The 16,853-nt window shown below is 44.9% G+C and overlaps 1 protein-coding gene across 6 annotated transcripts in view; it reads left to right on the forward strand.

Moving 5' to 3' along the window:
* LATS2 (large tumor suppressor kinase 2) overlaps positions 1-14,148 on the forward strand; it is a 103,802-nt gene extending 89,654 nt beyond the window's left edge. For 5 of the 6 annotated variants that reach the window (XM_066369196.1, XM_066369193.1, XM_066369197.1 and 2 more), the window contains 3 exons: positions 531-713; positions 3,543-3,649; positions 7,843-10,184. In XM_066369196.1, the coding sequence (XP_066225293.1) occupies positions 531-713; positions 3,543-3,649; positions 7,843-8,337 (785 nt within the window). In that variant the 3' untranslated portion in view covers positions 8,338-10,184. Of the gene's footprint in view, positions 1-530; positions 714-3,542; positions 3,650-7,842; positions 10,185-13,752 lie in introns of those variants that run through there. The other variant, XM_066369198.1, reaches the window with a different exon arrangement.
* Positions 14,149-16,853: the final 2,705 nt, after the last annotated feature.

Below are 16,853 nucleotides of genomic sequence, written 5' to 3' on the forward strand. Positions count from 1 at the left end.
GCTGTTTTGAACAAGGCGTCACTCACTCTGCTGGAGCCCCCAGTCAAGGCACATATGAGAAAGCAATAAATGAACAACTAAGGTGCTGTAACTATGAGTTGATGTTGCTCATCTGTCTCCTTTCCTGGTGCTCTCTTTTTTCTCTTTCTCTCCCTCCCTCTCTCTCTAAAAAAAATAAATAAAAAACCTTCTTATGCTTTTCCACACTCACCTTAAAGCATGTCTTGTTGAGATTGGCCTGAGAAGGGCGCAAAGTGACGATCCCCTAGTTGTCTGAGCCTCGGCACAGCTGCAGCTGCTGTCACCACATCACAGTGTTTGTGTTGTGGTTGTGCCACCCATGTCCTGTGGGGTCTCAGACACAGGACCTCAGGCTGCCCTGCTGAGCAGCTGGGCAGGGCTCTTTCTCTCCGTGTGTCAGGAGCTGAACTGAATTACTCTTCAGTGTGGAGCTGTTGGTTTGTCAGATAGTGGAAACTTACTTTGTTTTGTATTCTTTTCTTTCACCCCCCTGATTCCTGGGTGGAAAGGGAGCCATATCAGACAGGACAGCATGGAGCCCGGCGACCTCTGGGATGACGTGTCTAATTGTCGTTGTGGAGACAGGCTGAAGACCCTGGAGCAGAGAGCCAGGAAGCAGCATCAGAGGTGTCTGGCGCACTCCCTGGTTGGGACCCCAAATTACATTGCACCGGAAGTGCTCCTCCGAAAAGGTGGGTTTTTGGGCACCTGCTTTGGGTGTGCCACACTGCTGCCTGGATGGAGGCCATCTTGATACTGGAACTGTGGAGCCAGAGGACCTCTGAGACGCCCTCCCGTCTCCACTTTCTGAGACCCTAAATATTCTTACTGTAACTGTGTACCCATGGAAGGGTCTGTCACTTCCATTTTGGAACTGCCCTTGCTCCCAGGGCAACAGAAGACATGCACCTTTAGGCCAGCCTTTGCTTATTCCTCCTTGGACTGGAAAGTGAGAGTCATATGATGGAAATCACTCTGAGTCACAGGGATGCTGGTCAGTCTGCCTAAGCCAGGCATTTCTAGGTTCTAGCTGTGACTTTTTAAAAATTTTTTAAGCCTGACCAGGCAGTGGCGCAGTGGATAGAGAGTTGGACTGGAATGCGGAGGACCCAGGTTCGAGATCCTAAGGTCTCCAGTTTGAGCATGGGGTTGTCTGGTTTGAGCAAAGCTCACCAGCTTGGACCCAAGGTCACTGGCTTGAGCAAGGGGTTACTCGGTCCGCTGAAGGCCCACGGTCAAGGCATATATGAGAAAGCAATCAATGAACAACTAAGGTGTCGCAATGAAAAACTGATGATTGATGCTTCTCATCTTTCTCCGTTCCTATCTATCCCTCTCTCTGTCTCTGTAAAAAAACAAAAACAAAAAAAATAAATAAATAAAAATAAAATAAATAAAAAAATAAAAATTTTTTAAGATTTTATTGTTGATTTTAGAGGGAGGAGAGAGAGAGAAAGGGGGGAGGAGTGGAAAGCATCAACTCATAGTAGTAGCTGCTTCTCATATGTGCCTTGATCAAGCAAGCCTAAGGTTTCAAACTGGCAACCTCAGCATTCCAGGACAAGGCCTTATCCACTGTGCCACCACAGGTCAGGCTGTAACTGTTTTTGTTTTTTTAATTTTTTCAATTACACTTTATATTCATTGTTATTTTATATTAGTTTCAGGTGTACAGCATAGCAGTTAATCACATACTTTACAAAATGTTCCCCCCATATTTGTAGTGCCTTCCTGACACCAGACATAGTTATTACAATATTATTGTTTAAATTCCCTGTGCTTTAATACTTTATGTCCCTGTGACTGTTTTGTAACTACCAATTTGTGCTTCTGAATCCCTTCACCCTTTCACCCAGCATCCTAACCTCCTTTTCCTCTCCCTCGGACAGCTGTCAGGCTGTTCTCTGTGTCTGTGAGTCTGTTTCTATTTTGTTTGTTGATTTATTTTGTTGTTTAGGTTCCACATATAGGTGAAATCATATGGCATTTGTCTGTCTGTGTCTGACGTACTTCACTCAGCATAGTGCCCTCTAGGTCCATCCGTGCTGTTGCAGATGGCAAGATCTCCTTTTCTATGACCGAGTATTATTCCATTATGTAAACATACCACTGCTTCTTGCCCAGGTTCTAAGATGGGTTGTCCCGTCTCCAGCTGGTTATTGAGTATGATGGAATACAAATATTCTTTTCCTCCAGTTCTCCCTTCTAGTCCAGAAGCATCGTAAATGTCAGATTTGGGAATAATAGTCTGCCTGGAACTACAAGTGCTCAGTAAAATCTGTCCTGGAAGAATGCTCTGTTCCATCAGATTTGACATCTGACTGAACACAAAAGGAGTCTTCCAGTAATCAATCACATGGCCCATGGCAACAGTGGTTTGTTGGCCCAAGTCTTTGTGGTAGATCCAGGATTGATGGCCTGTTTATTCACATGTGCCGTTTCAAGTGTTTGCAGCCAGCCAGGCTCGGTTTAAGTCTGAGTTTTCTTTGTTAGCCATGGTAATCCGAGGGAAATTAATTAACTACTCAGAGCCACATTGTAATAATAATTTTTGCTCCCTAGTCATGGCCTCAGAGTAGGAGGGAGCTTGCTGGGCCGTGGGGGAGGAGAGCCCCCTTCCTGCCCTGCCCTCTCTAGCATCACCAGGTACAAAGCCCAGGAACCAGGGGTGGTTACTCTGCAGCCCCCGTGCTGGACGGCTAGGAAGGGGTGGAATGGAAGGCACATGGAAGTCTGAAGGAACTCGACTGGCAGTGCTGCCAGCAGGTCTTAGGTCCTATTGGCACTCAGCAAGGTTAGGTGACATCACAACTGGAGCAGGGCTTAGACTGGGGCACGTGGCTGTGGAGGAGAAGTGGGAGGGAGTCAGAAACAAAGGTGAACCTGTTCTGTGCCTCCTTGGGGTGGGCTCTGACTGAGGCCTGCCTCAGCTTTGTCTTGGGAGTGGGAGTGCTATGAGGGAGAGCCTGGCCAGTTAGTGCTGTGCAGGGACCGTGCCTTCAGTGACAGTCGTTCTCTTTGCCAAAGTGCCCCCTTTCCTCCTCCTCCTTCATATTTATTTATTTATTTATTTTGTTTATTTTTTGTATTTTTCTGAAGTTAGAAGCAGAGAGGCAGTCAGACTCCCGCATGCGCCCAACCGGGATCCACCTGGCATGCCCACTAGGGGACGATGCTCTGCCCATCTGGGGTGTTGCTCCATTGTAGCTGGAGCCATTCTAGCGCCTGAGGGGGAGGCCAACTTTGCTCCAGTGGGAGGGAGGGAGGGGGGGAGGGAAAGTGAGTCCTCTTCACCACATGATGACTGTTACCACCTCAGCATGTGCCTCCCTTTCCAGCTTTTATTCTGAGCTGCAGGTGCACGGAGATGCATGCTGTGTAAGAGTTTTCTTTTAAAGAACGTGTGCTGCTCCGACATGTTTCCCCACCTAGCAGTAGAGTCATACTGGAGGGTCTCTCCCAGCTCTTCTCTGAGCAGAGTACATAGCCATGCTAGAATTGAATGTGGCTTTTTCTTTCAGGGTACACTCAACTCTGTGACTGGTGGAGCGTTGGAGTGATTCTCTTTGAGATGCTGGTGGGGCAGCCACCCTTTCTTGCCCCCACTCCCACAGAGACCCAGCTGAAGGTAACGGGGAAATTCCGTGTATCTGCTTGCCACAAACACACGTTGTTTTTCTGACCTTTATTCTAAGTGGTGTAGCAATCTTAGTTGTATGTAATGGGATTTTTTAAAGTATTATTGTTGTTACCTATTCTGAAAATACTTATTTTAATAAGTGAAGCTCAAAAGTTAGACTTGAGTTTCAAATTTATTTAGTGATTTTCAGAGAGAGAGAGAGAGAAGGGGAAAGGGGGAGATGGAGGGAGAGAGAAATACCAATTTTTTGTTCCACTTATTTATGCATTCATTGGTTCCCATATGTGCCATGACTGGGGATTGTACCCACAACTTTAGTGTATCAGGACGATCCTCTAACCAACTGAGCTACCTGGCCAGGGTCTAGACCTGAGTTTTAAAATACAGTATATGTGTTTCTGAAATTTTACTTGAACCATTAGTTACATGCCATCTTGGTATAGCCAGGTAAGAACAAAAAGCTGCAGTAAGTGTGGTCAGATCTGGTCTCTTCTGCTGCTCTGCAAAAACCACAGAAAATTTTATAAAGTATCCGTAAAGAAGTTAGTTTGTTTTGATGTTATATCATTTCTGTTTTCAAGGTATCAGCTCTGAGATTAGCCTAGGTGTGCATATTTCTACTATTCATTTGGTGTAATTAAATAATTACTTTTAGAATGATGGCCGTTTACTCTCTGACATAAATGATTTGATTACTTATGCAGGATTGAATGAGAATCTGATGAGATCTTCAGAACTTCTCACAACAGTGCACTTACAGTACACCGATACATGTTTACTAAGGACTCCAGGAAGAGTTCATGTGCCCTGGAGTGCATGTGAGACCCTAAATTAATAGTCCCTTAATTCGAAGAACCCTAAATTATGGCTTCATTTCGTGCCAGTAGTAATAAAATTGAAAGTTGGCATTGTCTGTATTGAATAGCCAATTTGCCTGCATGATAATGACCCAGTTTCTCTTGTGATAAAATTTACCATTTTAGCTGGTTTTAAGTGTGCAATTCAGTGGCATTAAATACATTCACAGTGTTATGCAACTGTCACCACCACTGTCTATTTCCAGACATTTTCATCTTCTGAAACAGAAATTGTACCTGTTAAACACTAACCCCCCACTCCCCTCCCCCAGCCTGGAGCATCTCCTCTCCTCCCTGTCTGAAGGTGATTGCTTGGCGCCTCAGGTAAAGGGACGCACAGGGTATCTGCCCCCAGAGTGGCTTATTTCACTGAGCACAGTGTCTTCAGGGGTCATCCCTGTTGTTGCATGTGGAAAAATTTCCTTCCTTTTGAAGGCAGAGCAATATTCCATTGTTTGTTTGGACCATATTTGTTTATGCATCACCTTGCAGCAGACACTTGGTGTGTTTCTACCCTGTTTGGTTACTGTGACTGTGCTGCTGTGACCACAAGTATGTGGATAAGAGGTTGTCTTGCAGGACTGACTATAGACCCAGAAGTGGACTTGCTGGCTCCTGTGGTCATTCTGTTTAACTTTTCATACTGTTTCCCACAGTGGCTGCACAGGGGTTCCATTTTCTCCACATTGTCATCAACACTCCCTGCCCCCCCCTTTTTTTATATAGTAGCCATCCTAGTGGTGGCTTTACTTCCTCCCTGTGACGTCCTATCTCACTGTGGTTTTGATTTGCATTTTCCTAATGACTAATCATAGTGAGCCTCTTTTCATGTGCTTCCTGGACACCTGTCTGTCTTTGGAGAAATGTCTGTTCCGGTCTTTTTCCCTTTTTTTTTTTTTTTTTTTTTCATTTTTTTTTTTTTTTTCATTTTTCTGAAGCTGGAAACGGGGAGAGACAGTCAGACAGACTCCCGCATGCGCCCGACCGGGATCCACCCGGCATGCCCACCAGGGGCGACGCTCTGCCCACCAGGGGGCGATGCTCTGCCCATCCTGGGCGTCGCCATATTGCGACCAGAGCCACTCTAGCGCCTGAGGCAGAGGCCACAGAGCCATCCCCAGCGCCCGGGCCATCTTTGCTCCAATGGAGCCTTGGCTGCGGGAGGGGAAGAGAGAGACAGAGAGGAAAGCGCGGCGGAGGGGTGGAGAAGCAAATGGGCGCTTCTCCTGTGTGCCCTGGCCAGGAATCGAACCCGGGTCCTCCGCACGCTAGGCCGACGCTCTACCGCTGAGCCAACCGGCCAGGGCCTTTTTCCCTTTTTTAACTCAGGTGTTTTATTGTTGAGTTGTAGAAATCCTTCATATGTTCTGAGAATTAACTTCTCACCAGATACAAGTTTTGCAAATACAGTTCCCCATTCTCTGGGCTGCCTCTTCTTTCTGTTAGCAGTGTCCTTGATGAACAAAAGTTTTAAATTTTGATAAGGCCGGCCCTGGCCGGTTGGCTCAGCAGTAGAGCGTCGGCCTGGTGTGCAGAAGTCCCGGGTTCGATTCCTGGCCAGGGCACACAGGAGAAGTGTCTATCTGCTTCTCCACCCCTCCCCCTCTCCTTCCTCTCTGTCTCTCTCTTCCCCTCCCGCAGCGAGGCTCCATTGGAGCAAAGATGGCCCAGGCGCTGGGGATGGCTCCTTGGTCTCTGCCCCAGGCGCTAGAGTGGCTCTGGTCACAACAGAGCGATGCCCCAGAGGGGCAGAGCATCGCCCCCTGGTGGGCAGAGCATCGCCCCTGGTGTGCGTGCCGGGTGGATCCCAGTCGGGTGCATGCGGGAGTGTCTGACTGTCTCTCCCTGTTTCCAGCTTCAGAAAAATACAAAAAAATAATAATAATAATAATAAATTTTGATAAGGCCAATTTATATATTTTTCTTTTATTGCTTGTGCTTTTTGGTATCATATCCAAGAAATTGTTGCCAAATTCAATGCTATGAAGACTTCCCCCTATGTTTTCTTCTAGGAGTTTTATAGTTTTAGCTCTACTGAAACTAGTCAGGTTTAGGCCCTGTCCAGGTAGATCAGTTGGTTAAGAGTGTTGTCCTGATACGCTAAGGTTGGGTTCTATCCCCGCTCAGGGCACATGTAAGAATCAGCCAACGAATGCATGCATATGTGCAACAACTAGTGTTTCTCCCCACCTCTTTCAAATGGATGAATAAAAATTATAAAAGAAAAAAAGACTCAGATTCACACCAACCCTCCCATTCACACACACACCTATCTACATGCCTCACCTGATGCTCAGTCACCCATGCAGTGCCAGTTACGTTGGCCTTGTTTTATCCTGATTTGAAGTATGATCAGTAAAGTCACTTAGCTTTTCACCTCACTGTACACACATCTCTATGACAAATGTATTTACTGAGTGTTCAGATGGCCAGTTTGTGTGGTTGAACATTGGGGATAGGAGGCCAAGGCCATAGGGTGGGTCATCTTTATTCTTGTCTCTGAGGTTGCTTTTTTGAATTATAAAACCCCAGCTGACCATCTCTTGGCCACAGTAAGTATTGAATGAGAACCATGATGGTTCCCTAGAAATCTGTTGCCATCACTAAAGAAATGACTCAGGGCTGTGTCCGGTTAGCTCAGTTGGTTGAGAGTGTCATCCTGAAACAACAGGTAGGTTCGATCCCCGGTCAGGGCACACACGGGAAACAGCCAGTGAATGCATGACTGAGTGGAACAACAAATGAATGCTTCCCTTCCCCCTCCCCTCTCTCTGTCTCTCTGAAAATAAAAGAAAATTTAAAAAGAAATTTAGTCCTGGCCAGATAGCTTGATCCGTTGGAGTGTCATCCCAGAGTGGAGGTTGCTGGTTCGATGACCTGGTCGGGGCACATACAGGAGCAGCTTGATGTTCCTATCTCTCTCTCTCTGCCTCTCTCAAAAGAAAAAAAAAAATGGCTCAGAGAGAATCAGTCTCTTCATTTTTATGGGAAGTACAGAACTCCTTTGCTAAATAAAATAGTCTTTCTGACAGAAGACAATTGGTCTCTCTTGGTCTGTATGTGGTTTCAGCATCCTGGACCTTGAGTTGGTCTGTATGTGGTTTCAGCATCCTGGACCTTGAGTTGTGCCCCCCACCCTAGAGCACTGAGCACCTGTGGATGCTCAGGTCTGCAGCTGTGGTGTCTGAGTCTGTCTTGGCTTTTCTCCTGTCATGAAACTAAAATTATTTAAAAGTCAGGTTCATCACATAGCATCCCAGAACTGCCCATGTTGGCCTTGAGATGTTGGGGGAGACTAAAGCTTTGGTCTGTTGTCTCTTTGAGGTGATAAACTGGGAGAGCACACTGCACATCCCAGCCCAGGTCCAGCTGAGCCCTGAGGCCCGGGACCTCATCACGAAGCTGTGCTGTGCCGCTGACCACCGGCTGGGGAGGAACGGGGCTGACGACCTGAAGGCCCACCCGTTCTTCATCACCATCGATTTCTCCAATGACATTCGGAAGCAGCCGGCCCCCTATGTTCCCAAAATCAGCCATCCCATGGACACTTCAAACTTTGACCCCATAGATGAAGAAAGCCCTTGGAACGATGCTAGTGAAGACAGCACCAAGGCCTGGGACACACTCACCTCCCCGAATAACAAGCACCCTGAGCATGCGTTTTATGAATTTACCTTCAGAAGGTTCTTTGATGATAACGGCTACCCTTTCAGGTGCCCAGAGCCTGCAGGAGCAGAGGCACCGCAGGCTGATAACTCTGATTTGGAGAATTCCAACCTGGTGGATCAGACTGAAGGTTGCCAGCCAGTATACGTATAGATGGATGTGGCTTCTGATGCGGGCTTCCTCAGGCCCAGGTGCTCCTGGCTGGTTCCCTAAAAGGCCTGATGGAAAAACTTCAGGGAAGCTTTGTTTTCAGTTAGTCTGTTGCCTACTTCACATGAAACTCTGGTCTTCACCAAAAAACCCCAAAACAAACAAAAATGTTCTCTACAAAAGGACTTTGGTGTAGCCCATCTTCATTTCTAGACTCTGGTTGATAAGGGGGGCAGGTGTCAACATGGCTTTTGAGGGCCTTCACTGCATTGAAACAATTTTTAAAGAATTTAGTACAGTTTAAAAAGAGCACTTATTTTGTTTATAGTCATTTTTCTTACTAAATTATAGGGATTAACTCTGACAAATCATGCTGCTGTCATTTTATACATTTGTATTTTATCCAGCACTTACATTTAGGAAAAGAAGTTAAAACTGAAGAACATGTGATAAGAAATCTCTGTGCAATAACGTAAAAAAAAAAAAAAAAGGATAACACTGTTTTGATGTTACTGATACCATTTTATTCACATGGTGGTTTTTGTTTTATATTTTTCCCCCACATTTCAAAATTGTGATATGTTAAAAGCTGCTTTTTTTTTCTTTTTGCATATTATGGTATCATAGACAGTGTGTGAGCAAGGTAACTCCATGGGTGTGATTTCTAATGTCTGGTGTGTAGAGACTGCTGCATGAGCTGGTTTTTCTATTATAAACAACCGTGTCTTGCCATTCACAGCGGGTTCTGTGAAGACATTTTTATACAGTTTCTATAAATGAGACACTATAAACAGTGTGTGATGGCGTGTTGTGAGGGTGACTTCACTGTGATTGTGTCCCTTACTGTGTTGTTAAAAGAAACGTAGGTGTGTAACTGAGAAGTGACTTTCTGTGTGTGTTGTGGGTATGGTTGGACTCTTTGGGGGTTAAATTTAAGCATTCGTCATATACTGAACTTTATACATCTAAAGGGATTAATTTAGGTATGCCAAAATGTTTGAAATTCACCATGGAACTTGGTTTCCCCAGTCAGTTCGCTCATTCTTGATGTAGCTGCTGTGTAGAATCCCGTAGCTGCCACCCCACTGCCACCAGATGGTCCCCACCAAGAGGTCTGCACGGCCGCACTCCTCCTGCTGTCTGAGACAGCTGCGGTTTTACCATGGTGACATTTAGTAATCTCGGCATTCTTTCACCTTTTCTTAATTTTATTTTTATTTTTAATGTGCTTTGAAATGTCTTATCTTGATTTTAAAAATACATTTTCCCCATCTTTGTAAAACAGCAAGGATTATTCAAAGTGACATTGGAATGCAAAAAAAAAAAATTAAGCCATACATATTTTCTTAGAAGCGTAGATGTATATACAAAGATAAACGTACAAAATATTCCTTATTTCAAGTTAGTACGATTCCTATTTGAAGTGATTTATATTTGAATAAAAAATTCAGTTTTCTTTTTAAGAATCTGACACATCATATTTTTTATTGTAGTTGTTACACATAGTTTTTTCTTGGTGTTTTTGGTATAATGCATTCATTATTTAGTATCTATCTAGGCAACAACACTTATATAAGTTTGTCAATGTCTAAACTATAAAGAAAATATTCCTGTGTACTGGTTTACATTTTGTATGAGTGGCCAATCTCGACATCTGCTGTGCTTGTACCATGACTGTCAGTGTTTCTGTGACTTTCCAGTAATGCCATGTTGCTATTTACAGTGCTCTGACACAACTTTATGTGGTAGGTTCTTTCTCAGGAACTCAATGTAACTATTATTTATTGATATATCATTGCCTTTGAAAAGCTTCTACTGGCACAATTTATTATTAAAATTTTGAATACAAACCCCTGGTGTTAGCTTTTATCAGTGTGTCCTGTTGGACAGTTAATATTAGTTTCTTTGTGTATCTCTAGAGAAATGGAACTTCATCCTTATATAGCACAAAGAAAAATTTATTTGTTTTTGCCTCTTTTATACAAATGGGAGAGTTATTCATTTTTTCGTGCATCTGTTTTCTTGGCAATCTATACCAGCACATAAAAAAATCCTTGCCCTGGCCCTGGCCGGTTGGCTCAGTGGTAGAGCGTCGGCCTGGTGTGCAGAAGTCCCGGGTTTGATTCCCGGCCAGGGCACACAGGAGAAGCGCCCATCTGCTTCTCCACCCCTCCCCCTCTCCTTCCTCTCTGTCTCTCTCTTCCCCTCCCGCAGCTGAGGCTCCATTGGAGCAAAGATGGCCTGGGCGCTGGGGATGGCTCCTTGGCCCTCTGCTCCAGGCGCTAGAGTGGCTCTGGTTGCAACAGAGCGATGCCCTGGAGGGGCAGAGCATCACCCCTTGGTGGGCAGAGCGTCGCCCCATGGTGGGCGTGCCGGGTGGATCCCTGTCGGGCGCATGCGGGAGTCTGTCTGACTGTCTCTCCCCGTTTCCAGCTTCAGAAAAATACAAAAAAAAAAAAAAAACAACCCTTGCCCTGGTTGGCTCAGTGGTAGAGTGTTGGCCTGGTGTGTGGATGTCCTGGGTTCAATTCCTGGTCAGGACACACATGAGAAGCGACCATTTGCTTCTCCACCCCTTCTCCTCCCCCTTCTCTTTCTCTCTCCCCCTTTCTTCCTCTCCCACAGCCATGGCTCAATTGGTTTGAGCCCACTGGCCTCAGGCACTGAGGATGACTCTGGAGCCTCCGACTCAGGCACTAAAAATAGCTTGGTTGTTAGCATGGCCCCAGATGGGCAGAACACCGGCCCCAGATGGGGTTCGCTGGGTACATCCTGGTCAGGGTACAGGTGGGAGTCTATATCTCCCCTCCTCTCACTTGGATGAGAAGAAAAAAAAATTCTGTACCCTCTATTATTACTGTGCAATAATCCATTGTGAGATTCTATTAAAATCAGATCAGTCTATAACAATGGACATTTCACTTGTTTCTGTCTTTTTCTATTATAAACTATGTTGGACTAAATAACCCCTTATAGCTAGCCATCATGTAGGATAGATTCCTAGAGGTGGAACTGCTAGATCAAAAGTTAAGTGTATGTGCGATTTTTATTGCAAAGTTGCCCTGAGCAATGGTGGGAGGAAACCCTTGGGCTAGTTTCTATACATTCTGCTGGGTAGCTGAGAATGCACCACTCTGACCTGTCTTTCCGTGGACCAGGGTTGAGCTTGCAGTGAGCACCTTCAGGACTGAGGTAATGTGTCCTTCCAGGATGAAAAATCAAGCTTTCTTTTAAAAGAAGTAGCTTCCTCAAGCCTCAGCAGAATCCATCTAGGCCTCCTGTGCTTTCACTGGGGGAGTTGGGGCCAAGAAGAGCTTGTACAAACATGCTGGTACTCATACCTCTTCATGTGCTGTGAGTAACAAAGTCCTTTGTCTCTAATCTGGGCATCTCTTGTCTTAGTCCAGGATCCAGAAAGAGTAAACAGGCTCACTTACTTACTAGCTTGTAAGTAGGGTAAAATAAAATCTTAGACCTGACAAGCGGGTATTGTGCCAATATGCATTCCCAGTAGAAATATACAACTAGCCTACTTCGAGCCTTGCCGACCACGCAATAGGACTGACCTTTTTAATCTTTATCCATTGACTCGATAAGAAAAAAAGTCCGTGTACTTTTACTTGACATTCCTCTTATTTTGAAAGAAGTTGAGCATCTTTGTGTGTACTTCATATCCATTTGAATATCCTTAAAAATGATGATCCTAGCCTGACCAGGTGGTGACATAGTAGATAGAGCATTCGCCTGGGATGCTGAGAACTCAGGCTTGAAACTCTGAGGTCGCCAGCTTGAGCGCGGGCTCATGTTGCTTGAGTATGGGCTCACCAGCTTGAGTGCCGGATCACTGGCTTGAGTGTGGGATCATAGACATGACACCATGGTTGCTGGCTGGAAGCCTAAGGTTGCTGGCTTGAGCAAGGGGTCACTGGCTCAGCTGGAGCCCCCCAGTCAAGCACATATAAGATAGCAATCAATGAGCAACTAAGGTGCTGCAACTATGAGTTGATGCTTCTCATCTCTCTCCCTTCCTGTCTGTCTGTCTTGCCAAAAAAAAAAAAGTGACCTAATTTTATGCATTAATTGTACATTGGTGCCTTGGACCTTCTTCAGAGACTCCCAAACGATTTCCATCCTCACTCTTCATCTTCCTGCTCAGCTAACATGAATCATTTAATGGAGCCAGTAACCAGTCAGCATATTATGGATAACATACTTATTCAGTGTTGTGACAGATTCCAAAGGTGGTGAATACTCTAACATTAATGAATACTCTGCTAAGAGAGTTGCCAGGGCACAGCCAGGCCTGGCTTCCCCATATTTGTGGTCATTGTTGGATGTGATTGGAGTTGGTTGAAAGAGCAAATAGCTTCTTTTACATTCCTTCCAAATTTCCTTCTCCACACTTGCATGCTCTGTCCCTTGATTAGTCTAAGTGCAAATCGCAAAGAGAAGAAATGAGCCAGCATTGGCAGGCTTTCCCTGAACCTCCTGTGCTTTGAACCATTTCTTAGTTACAAATTTTTGAAATTGAGTTTACTTCTCCCAGTTTTGACTTACAGTTCCAGTACTTAACTAGTATATTTCTGTTGGCAGAATCCAGCATAATCAAGATCATTGCCATTATGTGCATATTTATAAGTACATTATTAAGCATTGTATCTTTTTCCATCTGTAAAGAACCATTTCCTTAGCAAGAGGATTTTCCAAAGTGGCAGCTTAAATTTATTGGACAAAACGTGCTTATTTGCTTTGGAAAGGAAGAAAAATTCTACAGTTACTGGACACTATGATGAAATACATGACCTGGCCCTGGCCGGTTAACTCAGCTCGTTAGAGCATTGTTCTGAAACTACAAAGGTTGCAGGTTTGATCCCCAGTCAGGGCACACGCAGGAAGCAACTAATGAATGAACAACTGAGTGGAAAAACAAATGAATGCTTCCTTTACCTCTCCCATCTCTCTCCCTTCCTTTCTCTGTCTCTCTAAAATATCAACCAGTAAGCCTGACCTGTGGTGGCGCAGTGGATAAAGCGTTGACCTGGAAATACTGAGGTTGTCGGTTCGAAACCCTGGGCTTGCCTGGTCAAGGCACATATGGAAGTTGATGCTTCCAGCTCCTTCCTCCTTCTCTCTCTCCTCTCTCTCCCTCTCTGTCTCCTCTCCTCTCTAAAAAAAAAAAAAAAAAAAAAAAATGAATAAAATATCAACCAGTAAATAAAAAATTAAACCCTGGCCGGATTGCTCAATTGGTTGGAACATTGTCTGGAAGCGCAGAGGTTGTGAGTTCAATCCCGAGTCACGGTGCATTATAGGAACAGCTAGATGTTCCTGTATCTATCTCATTCTCCCTGCCTGTTGCGATGATGACAAACTATTCAAAGTAGCAAACCTGTTGTTTGGTTCCCATTCCTCACACAGGGCACCACTTATTGCGGCAACATTGAACTACTTGGAGACCAGATGAAGTGCTGCAAGGAGCCAAGGGGAGGCCACAGCCCCAGTCAGCAGACAAAAAGGATTGAAGCCCCTTCCCCATCCTTACAGCAGAAGTTCTAAGAGTGAAATAAAGGACAAGGAACATGCTGACTCCTAATCTCTGTTCTGAGAGCCTAAACATTTTCTGTGTTGCTGAACCTTACTGGCTGTTTTTCTGTTTCCAGCACCAGGTCAGAGAGGCCCCTGGACTCTCTACCATTCAGTGCTTTTGCCCTAGGGTGCCTGTTTCTAATTGTTATCCTAACTTTGCAAGTCTTCATAGCATATTCCTATACCTGCCTCTCTCTAAAAAGAAAAAAAAAATACATGACCAATGAGAGAAATACTTGATGGCTACATTGTCCTTCTTCCAAAATTCATATTAGATAGTGTTATATGTTAGTTCAACCATCAAATATAATTTAGAGAATTCAAGAGAAGAAGGAAAGCCTATTTATTGTATTTACTAAGTTTTGCTTACTGAGTTCTAGCTTCTTAATATATTAAGGCTTTATTCTTTTTCCTTTTTTAGAAAACTTCCTTTAGCCATTCTTTTAGAATAGATCAACTGGCAAAAAATTCTTAGCTTTTCTTCATTTAAAAGTGTCTTCATTTCTCCCTTTATCCTGAATGCTATTTGAAGCACATCTATTTGGGGCGTAATCGGGTCTGGGGTATAGGATTCTGCTTGGCACTTCTCTCAGCACCCGAGAAATACTGTGTCACTTTCTTCTAGCCTTTGTGGTCTTTGATGAGAATCTGTTATCATTCTAATTTTCCCCCATAGAGATAAGATGTTGTTTTTCTTTGGCTGCTTTCAAGATTTTTGTTTGTTTGTTGTTTTCTTTTACCTTTTATAAGTTTAATTATGGCATGTCTTGTCTTGGATTTCCTGGGTTTACCCTGTTTGTGGTTCACTCAGCTTCTTGAATCTATAGGTTCCTCCTTCCCTCCTCCCTCCCTCCTTCCCTCCCTCCCCCCTTCCTCCCTCTTTCCTCCCTGCTTTCCTCTTTACCTCTTTCTTTCTTTATCGTTCTCTTTGTTTCTTTCTCGTTTTTTTTTAGGTGAGAGGAGGGGAGATAGACTAGACTCCTGCATGCACCCCAACCGGGATCCATCCGGCAACCCATATCTGGGGCTTATGCTCGGACCAACCAAGCTGTCCTCAGTACCTGGGGCTGACGTTCAAACCAATTGAGCCACTGACTGTGGGAGAGGAAGAGGGAGTGAAAGGGGAATGGGATGGGGAGAAAAGCAGATGGTTGCTTCTCCTGTGTGCCCTGACTGGGAATCAAACCCAGGATGTCCATACACTGGGTCAGTGCTCTATTCACTGAGCCACTGGCCAGGGCTATAGATTTATTTCTTTTGCCAAGTCTCTTCTGCCATGAAAGCCTCAAGTCTCATGCATTCTCTTCATTTTCTCCAACTCCTGCACCAACATGATCAAAGATATCCACATTTTCCTATCTCTAACCATGAATCGGCATTAATTGATACCTCTGTCACTTTGTTTTTAAATTCCTGAAGCAGTACCATGGAAACGAGAGAATCCTGGGCATGGACTCTGGGACCTTGAGCCTAACCACAACTTCGTATAACTTCTTTCAGAGTTATTAGTTATATCAGTGGTCCCTAACCCCCAGACCACGGACCGGTAGCGGTCCGTGGGCCATTTGGTACCAGTCCGCAGAGAAAGAATAAATAACTTACATGATTTCCATTTGATTTATATTTAAGTCTGAACAATGTTTTATTTTTTAAAAATGACCAGATTCCCTCTGTTACATCCGTCTAAGACTCACTCTTGACACTTGTCTTGTTCACGTGATACATTTATCTGTCCCACCCTAAAGGCAGGTCCGTGAAAATATTTTCTGACAGTAAACCGGTCCGTGGCCCAAAAAAGGTTGGGGACCACTGAGTTATATGATGCATACAGAGTCTGAATCAGTAAGGTTTTGTTTGTTTGTTTGTTTTTTTACAGAGATAGAGAGTCAGAGAGAGGAATAGATAGGGGCAAACAGGAACGGAGAGAGATGAGAAGCATCAATCATTAGTTTTTCGTTGCGACACCTTAGTTGTTCATTGATTGCCCTCTTGTATGTGCCTTGACTGTGGGCCTTCAGCAGACTGAGTAACCCCTTGCTCAAGCCAGTGACCTTGGGTCCAAGGTGGTGAGCTTTGCTCAAACCAGATGAGCCAGCGCTCAAGCTGGCGACCTTAGGGTCTCAGCATGGGTCCTCTGCATCCCAGTCCGACGCTTTATCCACTGCGCCACCGCCTGGTCAGGCAAGTAAGTTCTTAAATTCTTCAGAATTAGTGGCGTCTAAGAGGAGGTGTATTAGAGGCTGCTAGGGCAAGAGAGCCCTGCCCTCCACGGCTGTCAGACTGACTGTGCTTTTATTTTGCATAAGGTTTTGAGGAAAAGTGCTCCACTAATAACAACAATAATAGTAAAAAGCTTTAAGACCACAGGCTTATTAATTTGTTTTTTAAAATTTATTTCTCAATTACAGTTGACATGCAATATTATGTTAGTTTTAGGTATGCAACATATTGATTTGGACATTTATATACCTTACAAAGTTATCACCCTAATAAGATAATCAAATGATTGGTAATGTCTTTTTCTTTTTTGTTTAAAACTAATTTTTTTTTTTTTTTGTATTTTTCTGAAGCTGGAAACGGGGAGAGACAGTCAGACAGACTCCCGCATGCGCCCGACCGGGATCCACCCGGCACGCCCACCAGGGGCGACGCTCTGCCCACCAGGGGGCGATGCTCTGCCCCTCCGGGGTGTCGCTCTGCCGCAACCAGAGCCACTCTAGTGCCTGGGGCAGAGGCCAAGGAGCCATCCCCAGCGCCTGGGCCATCTTTTGCTCCAATGGAGCCTTGGCTGCGGGAGTGGAAGAGAGAGACAGAGAGGAAGGAGGGGGTGGGGGTGGAGAAGCAAATGGGTGCTTCTCCTGTGTGCCCTGGCCGGGAATCGAACCCGGGACTTCTGCACGCCAGGCCGACGCTTTTCCGCTGAGCCAACCGGC

Source organism: Saccopteryx leptura, chromosome 2, assembly GCF_036850995.1.
Source record: "Saccopteryx leptura isolate mSacLep1 chromosome 2, mSacLep1_pri_phased_curated, whole genome shotgun sequence".
NCBI lineage: Eukaryota > Metazoa > Chordata > Mammalia > Chiroptera > Emballonuridae > Saccopteryx > Saccopteryx leptura.